The sequence below is a fragment of the Asterias rubens genome, chromosome 20, assembly GCF_902459465.1.
Source record: "Asterias rubens chromosome 20, eAstRub1.3, whole genome shotgun sequence".
NCBI lineage: Eukaryota > Metazoa > Echinodermata > Asteroidea > Forcipulatida > Asteriidae > Asterias > Asterias rubens.
Genome location: NC_047081.1, coordinates 6,255,458 through 6,268,772, shown reverse-complemented (window position 1 = coordinate 6,268,772; position 13,315 = coordinate 6,255,458). Strand labels below are relative to the sequence as shown.

At 40.8% G+C, this 13,315-nt stretch overlaps 1 protein-coding gene across 1 annotated transcript; it reads right to left on the bottom strand.

Moving 5' to 3' along the window:
• Window positions 1-8,694: 8,694 nt before the first annotated feature.
• On the bottom strand, window positions 8,695-10,807 carry LOC117303843. The gene has a single exon (XM_033788231.1). It carries the CDS (start codon window positions 9,711-9,713, stop codon window positions 8,988-8,990), a length of 726 nt encoding a protein of 241 aa, XP_033644122.1. The 5' UTR covers window positions 9,714-10,807; the 3' UTR covers window positions 8,695-8,987.
• Between the last annotated feature and the right edge of the window lie 2,508 nt (window positions 10,808-13,315).

The window sequence follows — 13,315 nt, the reverse complement described above, 5'->3', positions numbered from 1 at the left end:
CTTGCGTTTTTCTTAAATTCGGCCCATAACTTTTCAATTATGGGTTCAAATTTGTTTGATAAAATTGCTGGACTTAGACCTTCGTATTGAGGAATTCCGGCCCAATTTTCGGCCCAAATCTGATATAAATGCATGACAAATGCCAAATTTTATTCACCGGTTTCACTGTGACTCTTATCAGATAAACACTCACCCTGGAACCCACTTCCAGTCATCCAGAACCACCAGCCAAGTGCTGCGGTTGTTGTTAAATAACTAAACGCTCAAGAGCAGAGAGAAAGTCCCACCGTTACCTTTTCGATTTCTCAAGATTTATTTTGTCAATTTGTACAATTTAAAACAGCTCCCACGATAACAAATCTTTTCCAAACTTCACATTATTAACCCCACCTGTAATTCCGTCTATAGTTGCGTGTTTAATTTGGTTTGGTATTGAAATTTTGTTTCAATATAATATTATTTTATAAAAAATAAATTAAAAAAACTACAGCCAGATCGCACCGTAGCTACATGAGGTGCGAATTGGCTGGGAGCCTCGAGGCCTGGGTTCAATACCCGGTAGTATTTCTTTGTTGTCTATTTTGCTTATAATTATACGCCAGTGACTTTATTTTAAGTAGTAATAAAAACCAGCTTCAAACACCAACGGGCACTGGCAACGGTACACTGGATAGTTCAATTGCGGGCTTTCCAGAGCTGGGACGTCCTGTTCGAATCATATTCCCGTACCAAAGGGCATGACTTTTACTGCTGGCACCAGTAAGTGATTGGGGTCCGTCATGTCTCTCCCCAAACTAGGAAAGGGTGATTATTCCGGGTGGGAAAGTAAAGGCGGACACAACTGCATATACAAATGTGTCGTGGTGGACACAATTGCATTATGCAGCAGCGTCCGGGCGGACACGATTGCATATGCAAAACCGTCCGGCGGACATAATTGAACATACAATAATGTGCTCCAGATAGTATTGCATAGAGGTCAAAACATACGACACCGGCACATAATATTCTGGAGGTTGCGAGTTCAAATCCTGTTGCTCTGGTAATTTTGTCTTTGTACAACCCAGATTGAATGATTTCACATTAAATGAATGCATCTTACAATAATATTTACATTTCATGGTTTGCATTTCATTGCTGCGGTAAAGGTCCTTCGTTTTCTTACACTTTTTAAGAACTCCCCGCACGGTTTTGAGTTCATGCCACTTTCGGACGACAGACGATCAAACACAGATCTTTCCCGCGCTTTTGCGACCTGTTGGTTGTCATGGTACCAAGCATTAGCCGGAATACGTGGTTTGCCTTTCCTGCTGGAATCCAAATCGTTGCTATTATCTTTTCCAGAGCGCATTGATGCTTTATTCTGTTTATCTCACGGGTCATCCGTTTGTCTAAGAACAGGTCTTTCTTGACTATGCTGCTGCTCCCGTCTGGGAAGAGAGCAGGCAGTGAGATGCGTCTGGCGATTGCGTCTGCAGGCGTAGCCGGAGTGAAGCTAAATTTCCTTTTGCGCTCGCCCGTCGGCTTAAATGCCTCATCAGTTATAGTATCTCCGTTGGCGTCTTCATTTGTCTCAACTTCTGAGAAGGAGAGCCTGCCGAGGTCACGCACGAGGTTCTTCTTGTATCTTGAGAGAGAGCAGATCTCGATGTGAGATCTTCGAATGCACTTTTCCTGCTCCTTGTCGAGACGTCTTAGCTCCTGATCAAGACGCTCCCTATGGATGGAGTTCCTCCGGTGCAGCTTCAGTGATGTTTCGTGTTTCGATGACACGAGACCACGGTCCTTGGTGAGCGGGTCAGAGCTGTTCATCTTTGCCAATCAAAGTCCATATAAAAATATATCAACTGGCCACCGTCAGGCAGCCACAAAAATACAGCTCCTTGGCACCCTGCTTCACGCCTTTCGAAATTTCCCGTTTCCAATTGGCAGTTGAATGTTACTTTCTGTTAATGAAGGTTCACTTTATTTCACATGGAATAATTATTTCCAAGAATTATGACTTTTTGTGTATGTTCATGTCATTGTTTCATACATTGTTGCCCTTACCACTTTGTTGAGTATCCAGAAATTCTGCGATGCGAGTAAACAACATCAAAGATCATGACGAATGCTCATAATAGGGATACACACGTTTGGAGTCCAGTATAAAAAGGAAATACGACTCAATGCCCCTCTGCTGCCAGTTGAATTAGGGAAAGCACCGTTGAACCCCCATCTGATTCATTGTATCCTCTGGATCCTGGTCCTTTTCGACTTCGGACAAAACTTCATGGCCAACTCATTATAATTATATGGCTGCTGAGTTTGAATAGAAACAAATTCCAGGTTGAACTCGTTGTTTATTTCAGGATCTGATGTTCGTTTCATTATTGTATTGGACATCGACTGAGACCGGTTATAAATCTGAAAGATTTGAATACTTTTGTAAGATATGAAAATTTTAAAATGGAAAATATAAAACTTGTTAAGGGAATTATTCAATCCAATGACCCTTAATACTTCCATTGACCTGAAAGATGCGTACTTCGCAATCCCAATGTGTGAGATTGATCAAACAATTATCTGTGCTTTTCATGGGAGAATCAGTTCTATAGATTCACCTGTTTCCTTTCGGGCTGAGCTCAGCCCCTCGAATTTATCACAAAGGTGATGAAACCAGTCATTGCAGCAGCAAGAAGTAAAGGAATTCGGTTGGTAATTTTTATTGACGATAGTCTGATCACTGCTTCATCGGAGAATGAAAGCAATGAACAAACAACCTTTGTGGTACAGTTATTGGAATATTTGGGATTCCAGATAAACAAGGGAAAATCCTGCTTGAAACTGCAGACCCATTCAACGTACCTGGGCGTTGAGATCGATTCCAAAACAATGACGATCAACGTTCCAAAGTCGAAAATACACAAGTTAAAATTGGAGGGAACACAAATTCTGGAAAAGAAAGTCTTGACTTTAAGGAATCTCGCAAAATTCATAGGCATGATTATTGCCACATTTGATGCTTTTCCACGAGGAAAATTGCATTTTCGAAAACTCGAATCTGCCAAATTGAATACCCTAGAAAATGAGTATGGCAATTATGATGCAAATATTGCAGTAAACCAAACTATAGGAGAAGAGACAACATGGTGGTTGGATATTCCATGCGATGATGTAAAATCGTCAATTAAAAAAACACCCAATACTATTGTTATCTGTACAGATGCCAGTAATACCGGCTGGGGGTCTCCGAAACGGACAACTCTTACACACACATTGTCAGTGGTCCAAAACACAACAACAGTTGCATATAAATATGTTGGAGTTATTGGCAGCTCAAAATGCACTGGTAACTCTCTGTGAAACTCTCAATAATGTTCATGTTCTGATCAAATCAGACAATAGCACAGCTGTGTCTTATATTTCGAGAAAGGGGAACTGTTGGTCCCTTAAATGACCTCGCATCAAAAATCTTCCTTTGGTGTATCGAAAGAAATATTACTCTATCCGCAACCCATATCGCGGGAGTACATAATACCACTGCAGATTACCTTTCTCGTAACAAATTGAATAAAGAATTGAGTCTCAACTCACGTATATTCTGGGATGTTGTCAACAACACACAAATATACCCAGATGTTGATTTGTTCGCATCTTATATTAATAACAAGATAGATTGCTATGTGTCATGGAAATCAGACTCTAATGCATGGGCCATTGACGCTTTCTCAATGCAGTGGTTTGGTATAACACCTTACATTTTTCTGTTTGCTCTGTAGAATTTTTGACAAAATATCACGAGAGCAAACTCCTGTTTGCCTTCTCATCGCCCCTCTATGGAAGGCCCAACCGTGGTTTCCACAGTTGCTACAGATGGTAATTGCAAACCCAATCAAACTACCAGAGTTTTGTCTGATGCATCAACCACTACTGCCAGTTCCAAACCTGCACCTGGTCGCTTGGGTCATCTCAGGGAATGTTGGAAAACAAAAGGCATTTCGGCAGAAGCTTCCAACCTCATCGCAAACTCATGGCGGTCAAGTGCAAAGCTGCAATATGAATCAGCTTGGAAAAGCTGGACTAGTTGGTGTTGCGGACAACAAGTTAATCCATTATCTCCCACTGTAAATTTCTTAGCCAATGCTCATTCAACGGGTTAGCGGCGAATTTGGGCTTCTGCGCGTGCGTACTTCACTTTCCTTGGCATTCTACGCTTACTGGGCTAGCGCAGAAATTCGGCGCTTGCACGTAAGCGGGGAATCGCGATCGTATAAAGCGCAGAATTCGGCGATAAGCAGAGCCGTGAAATTGGGCCAAGCTCTGTCTTCAGCCCTACTTAGAATTGAGGGACATGTAGCGGGTCAACACCCTCTAATAGTACGTTTAATGAGGGGAGTATTTAATAAAACACCTCCGAAACCGAGATACTCAAAAACATGGAAAGTTTCAATTGTTTTAGATAATTTAAAATATTTGCCAGTTAACAATTGAACTTTCTTTATTAGTTTTAAGTCAGAAACTTTTAACTCCAATGCTCTTGTATCAGCTCAAAGAACCCAAACGCTGGCTAGTATAGATACTAGTCACTTGAATATTTTAGTTAATTCCTGTGTTATTTCCGTTTTGGATTTATTGAAAACGAACTGCCCAAAAAGAGGATTGGGACATAACAAAATAGTTATACCAAAATTTGATGAGAACACAAAGTTATGCGTTCTCCGCACATTGAACGATTACTTGGATCGTACTGAGTCGCTTAGAACAGTTAGTGAGGAAACTAAACTGTTTATATCAACCAAAAAGCCACATAAAAAAGTAACCACTGGAACGTTGGCTCGATGGATGAAAGCCGTTTTATGTGCAGCGGGAATAGATCCCTCTGTTTACACTGCTCATAGTTTTCGCAGTGCAGCTCATCGGCAGCTTTTGCGCATGGGGTAAAGCTCCAAGAAATTTTGAAAACAGCCGACTGGTCAAATGCAAGTACATTTGCTAAGTTTTATAATAAGCCAACCGAGGAAGTATCCTTCGGTAAAGTAGTGCTAGGTTCTATAAGAGTTCCTCATACGGTTTGTTGACCTGGTTTTTCATTTTTTGACCATCACAGATTATTTATCTACTTTGAACATGCAATCCCTCTGAAGACTTGTACAAATATTATGAAATCGAATTTAAAAATGATATGAATGAATGAAATATAATTGTAATTCTATGAATAATAGTGAAGTACAAGTCGAACAGGGTCCCGCCCGCTGCTGGGTTTTGAACCCTCCCAATACTGTTTGGTCCAAAAAATATATGACCTCAGAAAAGATGGCTCAGGACTTGTGTCCGGGCCTTTATATACGGGCATCGCCCCATGGACTTATTGAATAACAATACAATCTTTGAATGTATTGTGTAATCTGCATGCCATCACGTAGGAATGAATGCAATCCCTCTTCTTAGATCCAGCGATTCCATTGGATACAATGATATCATTGGATACGTGCAGTGACATGAGCGTTCCATGCCCAACAGTCCGCCTGTCGTCGCGAATTTCTATGTGAAATGAGGGAGGTCAAAGGTCAAACTACACGCCGGTTTTTGATGCCGGTGTCGCATGCAATTATGTCCTCTATGCAATACTATCCGGCGGACATTATGCAATAATGTCCGCCAGACGGTTTTGCATAATATGCAATCGTGTCCGCCCGGACGCTGCTGCTAATGCAATTGTGTTTTACCGCCCGGACACATTTGCATATTCCCCCGTTTCGCCGTGTCATGACATGTGTTTAAAATAAATCCTTAACTCTTTTTCTCAACGCCCTTGGTCGAAGGAACACTCTCGCCATTTGTTTTACAGGCTAACTAAGTGCATGTCATGAATTACATGGGAAATGTTCGGCCGTTGGGTATTCGCTGCAATCATAAAATACGTGAATATTCATGCTGTATTACGTAGGTTCAGTGCATGCACGCTCGCTTGCGCACACATACATGTACGGTAATGACGGTTTTTGCATAGCCCCGGACACGATTGCATATGCAAAAGTGTCCGGAGTGGACAGTATTGCATGGCGGACACAATTGCATCTGAAGAGTCTTATCGGATAAGAGAAATTCACGCTGTGAACCCCCTGCCCCCTTTCAATGTTTGTTTAAATTGTTGTTCAGTGGGGCAAGTACAGCATTTTTATCCAATTTGAGCTCCAAAACAAAACGCAAGTCCATCATGCCTAAGTCCATCATTTTTATTTGTGCCACCATTTAGGAAAAATGAGGAAAGCACAGCATTGTGGAAAGGCTGGACTTTCCCCTTGTATTTTTTCTTTCGTCATAAGCCCCCTCGTAATTTGAGCTAAAATGACACGAAGCATCTAAATGAATGCATGACAAGAATTTTCCAAGTACACGTAGTCAAAATGTCTTAATTTTACTCACCGGTTTCACTGTGACTCTTATCAGATAAACACTCACCCTGGAACCCACTTCCAGTCATCCCGAACCACCAGCCAAGTGCTGCGGTTGTTAAATAACTAAACGCTGTAGAGCAGAAAGAAAGTCCCAACGTTACCTTTTCGATTTCTCAAGGTTTGGTAAATTTGTACAATTTAAAACCGCTTCCACGATAACAAATCGTTTCAAAACTTCACATTATAAACCCCACCTGTAATTCCGTCTATAGAGGTGCGTGTTTAATTTGGTTTGGTATTGAAATTTGGTTTCAATGTAATATTATTTTATTTCAATATAATATCTCAAAGCCAGGTCGCGCCGTAGCTACATGAGGTGCGAATTGGCTGGGAACCGCGAGAACTGGGTTCAATACCCGGTAGTGTTTTTTTTGTCTATTTTGCTTGTAATACGCCAGTGAATTGTAGTATTAAAAACCAGCTTCAAACACCAACGGGCACTGACAACGGAGCACTGGATAGTTCAATTGCGGGCTGTCCAGAGCCGGGATATCCGGTTCGAATCCTATTCCCGTACCAAAGGGACATGACTTTTACTGCTGGCACCAGTAAGTGATTGGGTCCGTCAAGTCTCTCCCTAGGAAAGGGTGATTATTCCGGGTGGGAAAGTAAAGGAGGGATCGGAAATAGCCACCCCTTAAAGGTTGTAAAGGGTGATCACCACGCTGGTTTCGACCAGACTTTGAGTCCCCTGAATGCCTGGTCTTCACTCCGACTAAATTTCTGCACAAATTTATTTTAATTTTAACCAACTTTACGATCTGTATACTAAAGTACTGAGACCGGAGTTTTTTTAATACAATTTCAGGGGTAAGTACAGACATTTCATCAAATTTGACTCAAATTAAAATAATCGCAAGGGGTAAGCCTAGGTCCAGCCATTTTTAATTGTGCCAACATTAGTTCAAAAAAATATACGAAGAAAAAAATCCAGCATTTTTACACAATAAGGGCAAACATAATTCACGAAAGAGAAGCAATCAGTCTTTTTAAAGCCTTATTTTGTAATATTTAAAAGAAAAATTCACGCAGAAAAAAATCAGACAATCCCGGTGTCCATTCAGTTCTGTACACCGGAGATTCGGTCCACCAATAGGAAATTAACATGGGCCGAGGAGGATGTTTCAGATATAGGTTCAAATTTGATAAAAGTGCTGGGTCAGACCTTCTACTGAGTATTTTTTTTAATTTTTCGGCCAAATCTTATATTTTGAAATGTTTTAAACAAAATCGACGATGAAAAATTTCGGACATCCCCGGCCATTGTCGTTGCCCCAACGTTTTAATGAACATAGTAGGCCTATATTATACATAATCCGTCTCCTTATCAAAACCGTCAGGGCCGTGACACATGAGGTAAGTTTTACAGGCAACTTGGAGGCAACTAACTGCAGTGCAATGCCACAGGACCACCTTGGTAGCACATGAGTCATTTGCAAATAATGCCTGATGATCTTAAAACAATATGTGAACATTCAAAATGTGAATGAATCCTTTCTTGGCGACTGCGTGGAACTGGTTGCCTGTAAATTGTATCTTGTGATATGCCCTAAGATTAATTGAAGTTATTATAATTATGATCTTTTAATAAGATGAAGTTATAAACCTTTCTCGGCCTTCAATGATTGTTGCTTGTTTAAAGGCAGTGGACACTTTTGGTAATTATTGGTAAAAATAATTATTAGCAGAAAACCTTTCTTGGTAACAAGTAATTGGGAGAGGTTGATAGTGTAAAACATTGTGAGAAACGGCTCCCTCTGAAGTAATGTAGTTTTCGAGAAAGAAGTAATTTTCCACGAATTTGATTTCGAGACCTCAGATTTAGAATAGAATTTGAGGTCTCGAAATCAAGCATCGGAAAGCACACAACTTCGTGCGACAGGGGTGTTTTACTTTCATTATTATCTCGCAACTTCGACGACTGATTGAGCTCAAATTTGCACAGGTTTGTTATTTAATGCATATGTCGAGATACGCCAAGTGAGAAGACTGGTCTTTGACAATTACGAATAGTGTCCAATGTCTTTAAAGACACTGGACACTACATGTATTCGTAATTGTCAAAGACCAGTCTTCTCATTTGCTGTATCATAACATAATATGCATACAACAATAAACCTGTGAAAATTTGAGCTTTATATCGGTCATCGAAGTTGCGAGATAATAATGAAGGAAATACACCCTTGTCACATAAGTTGTGTGCTTCAGATGCTTGATTTCGAGCCCTCAAAGTCTAAATCTGAGGTCTCGAAATCAAATTCATGGAAAATTACTTCTTTCTCGAAAACCATGTTTTTCAGAGGGAGCCGTTTCTCACAATGTTTTAGTATTGCATAGGATAGAGGTCATTGCATACGACACCGGCACATAATATTCTGGAGGTTGCGAGTTCAAATCCTGTTGCTCTGGTAAGTTTGTCTTTGTACAACCCAGATTGAATAATTTCACATTAAATGAATGCACTTGCCTATCTTACACTAATATTTACATTTCATGGTATGCATTCACTGCAATCAACTTTGCACCTCTTACTGTCCAAACCAAGTTTTATTTATGTTCAGATTTCCTTGATGATTTTGGCGAAAGTGGTACGTTAAAGGTCCTTCGTTTTCTTACACTTTTTAAGAACTCCCCGCACGGTTTTGAGTTCATGCCACTTTCGGACGACAGACGATCAAACACAGATCTTTCCCGCGCTTTTGCGACCTGTTGGTTGTCATGGTACCAAGCATTAGCCGGAATACGTGGTTTGCCTTTCCTGCTGGAATCCAAATCGTTGCTATTATCTTTTCCAGAGCGCATTGATGCTTTCTTGAGTCTGTTCATCTCACGGGTCATCCGTTTGTCTAAGAACAGGTCTTTCTTGACTATGCTGCTGCTCCCGTCTGGGAAGAGAGCAGGCAGTGAGATGCGTCTGGCGATTGCGTCTGCAGGCATAGCCGGAGGGAAGCTAAATTTCCTTTTGCGCTCGCCAGTCGGCTGCAATGCCTCATCAGTTATAGTATCTCCGTTGGCGTCTTCATTTGTCTCAATCTCTGAGAAGGAGAGCCTGCCGAGGTCACTCACGAGGTTCTTCTTGTCTCTTGAGAGAGAGCAGATCTCGATGTGAGATCTTCGAATGCACTTCTCCTGCTCCTTGTCGAGACGTCTTAGCTCCTGATCAAGACGCTCCCTCTGGATGGAGTTCCTCCGGTGCAGCTTCAGTGATGTTTCGTGTTCCCCATGACTTGACACGAGACCACGGTCCTTGGTGAGCGGGTCAGAGCTGTTCATCTTTGCCAATCAAAGTTCATGTAAAAATATATCAACTGGCCACCGTCAGGCAGCCACAAAAATACAGTTCCTTGGCACCCTGCTTCACGCCGTTCTTCGGAATTTCCCGTTTCCAATTGGCAGTTGAATGTTACTTTCTCTTAATGAAGGTTCACTTTATTTCACATTGAATAATTATTTCCAAGAATTATGACTTTTTGTGTATGTCCATTTCATTGTTTCATACATTGTTGCCCTCACCACTTTGTTGTGTATTCAGAAATTCTGCGATGCGAGTAAACAACATCAAAGATCATGACGAATGCTCATAATAGGGATACACGTTTGGAGTCCAGTATAAAAAGGAAATACGACTCAATGCCCCTCTGCTGCCAGTTGAATTAGGGAAAGCACCGTTGAACTCCCATCTTGGATCCTGGTCCTTTTCGACTTCGAACAAAACTTCATGGCCAACTCATCATAATTATATGGCTGCTGAGTTTGGATAGAAACAAATTCCAGGTTGAACTCGTTGTTTATTTCAGGATCTGATGTTCGTTTCATTATTGTATTGGACATCGACTGAAAGTTGTGGCTGGTACACGAACTTCCATCGCAGTTTACGTATAGATCGAGTGGAGTAGAGGAATTCACGAAGTCAAAATCCCGCACTGGGGGACAATCCACTTCCAGGATGCTTCAATTAAATTCCACCTTATTTTATCGTAGGCATGGTTGGCTGCTGATCAAAGGTGTCCTTGTATGTCGCACCTCCTGACAGGAGCTTTACAACTCTTTCCACTGTGTTGAGTTTTGTTGTGGTTGGCTTTTGTTGGATTAGTGAACCACAAGTGGCCTATTTTTGTATAATACAGTAGCCAAATCAGGCCCCGATGGCTGGACGTGGTGGGGGGTGGAAAAATAAATCAGTCCTTTCTCCACGCATGAATGAAGCTTACTGATCCCTTGTAGACTGGTAAATGTTTTATGATGAGCAAGTGTTTATATATCGATCGCCATCTTGATCCTTGTCATAAAAATAACCTTGATGCAATGCCGATACGCAAAACACCACTCAATAAGAGTCACATGCAAAAGTTCATTTCTATGCAATTTCTATTCCGGTCGTAGGCAGTACATGTATAGGGCCTACTCGTTGGAAGAATGTTCAGCAACTTTGACCCTGCGATGCCCCCTGTCACATATAATAACAAGGATACACATTCACACTGTGATTGGGAACGCAGGAAAACGAAGTCGTCCTTCAAAAAGACAACTAATCCGTAGCATTACATCGGAGTTTTCGGCAACTTCGGTTAAGTTCATCATCGCTGACTGTTTACAAAATTCACTAATGGGGGTATGGAGTTCTCCCCGTACACCTCGTTCCATTTTGAGTTGAACTGTGATTTGCGTCATTATCACCGTAGTGGGAAGCCGAAATAGTCGCCACGGCAACGCTGACAAGGAAATGATTGATATTGCAACTAAACAATCAAAAACTTTGTTGGTCACGAACTTTGCTGTATGTGGGGTCGATCGTGTCCCATCCGTCTGACGAAAAAAACACGTCCTGTGCCAGAATGTACATGTATTCAATCGTAATTCAATGTGTTCATTGTCCGTGCGAACTGGAACATAAATAAATATATGTTTTATTCTCACAGGTATTTCCCCGATGAATGAGAAATAAATTGGTAACTTTACATTGACTGAAATGTTAGGCACACTGTCAACTTTTTTGTCAGTTAATAAAAGTACACCATGATCTCTCGCAGTAATAGCAATGGCGAGTAGGCCTACACTGGAATGGTGTTAGAAACTTTGCATGGTGTGAAGTAAAGAAGCAATTCTACCTCCATGGTAGAAGTAGGCTAACCATAAATACACTTGGCCTGTGTTTTACATGTATATGCCAATACTATAAACGAGAGCTAGTACGACAACTGTGGTGAATGGAAAGAGATGTGGGCCATTGACGACTGTCACTCCTAGGCTGTTTCGAAAAGTGGTAGCAAAACATCACTCCTTAGGATATAATCTCTCAGTTAGAGTGCTACTTAGTTGACATAACTTAAGCTCACTAAGAGGTCTTCAAGATGTTGCCAAACATACCCAAGGAGAACCATCATCACCTAGAGACCACGGGTCCTTAAAGGAATGGTTGAACAAACATATATACATTTTCAAAGCATTCAAGTTAAGATTTGTTTTTGTAGAACTATAGGCTATGAAAACAAAGGGAGACATAATACTAAGAGGTGGTATATCACTATGACTGTTTTTGCAAAGTAATGACTTATGCCTTTGAAGTCCTAGCCTATTTCCACCCAAGTTCCACCCTCTGTCCTTTCTTTATGCTTCCACCAAGTGTGACCCAGGCTGGTTTTTAACAACCTTAGGATATACGGTGTATCTCCTTATGAAAACTACAACACGGCAGTAACATAGAACACTAAAAAGCAAAATTCCATAATAATGCATTCAACATTGTTTCATTATTTATTAATTATTAAAAAGATTTCTAATAGCGCATTTCCAAAATAGACCAATCCGCTTTAATAAAAATTGATATTAAATACAACAGAAAGCAAAAAAGCACACACATTATGGGAACTATAACTTACCAAAAACTAATCTGATTTTTGATAGCGAGCATGGATCAGTGTGCCTTATAGCTTTCGCTCGCTCCATAGCAAGCGTCGAAATGAAAAAAAGTTGTTCCAAACAATAATTGCTTATAAAATAAGTATCATGAGTTTACCATTTCCCCACTTCTAAAATAATGAACAATGTTCTGGTTCAACAGTTGGGGCTTATTTTGTACCCATCGTGATTCAGCTCCTTTAAAACATGTCAAGAAGTTTACATTGGATATTGGGGCTTGAGAGAAACACACAATGGAACGGAGAGGACGCGATTAGCAGCAAGGCAAAGACAAACACTCGAATAATGAGATGCAAACACACACATCGGCACATTCAAATTTGTCTTCACACAAACTTATAATAATTTTTTGGAGTGTGGTCAGGCTGGAAAAGTCAAGACTCCTGTATAAACTCTGAAGAGGGTTGAACTAAGACCAGAGTGACTGTATAAACTGCAAGATCCGAAATAGGAGGTCTAAATAAGCCTTTTATAGAATGGAGGTCCGAGCAAAGTCGCCGTTTACTTAGTTTTCGAGAAAGAAGAAATTTTCCACTAATTTGATTTCGAGACCTCAGGTTTAGAACTTGAGGTCTCGAAATCAACCATCTAAACGCACACAACTTTTTTATTTCATTTAGTATTATCTCGCAAGTTCGATGACCGATTGAGCTCAAATTTTCACAGGTTTGTTGTTTGATGCATTTGTTGAGATACACCAACTGTGAAGGCTAGTCTTTGACAATTACCAACATAGTGTCCACTGCCTTTAAAATTATTCTATAGTGGCATAGGCCCACATAAAAACATTGCCAGTTGTTGATTACTGGGGTTGTTGACTTCCACCTTGGAGTATTCTGGATGGCCGGCTGTAGCCTACCCTGAAATAATTGGTCATACTTTCCACTATAGAGGCTGGGCAGTGATATTTCGAAATTGACGGCTTGGCGTTTTGTACACCGGTATAAGTGAGTAGG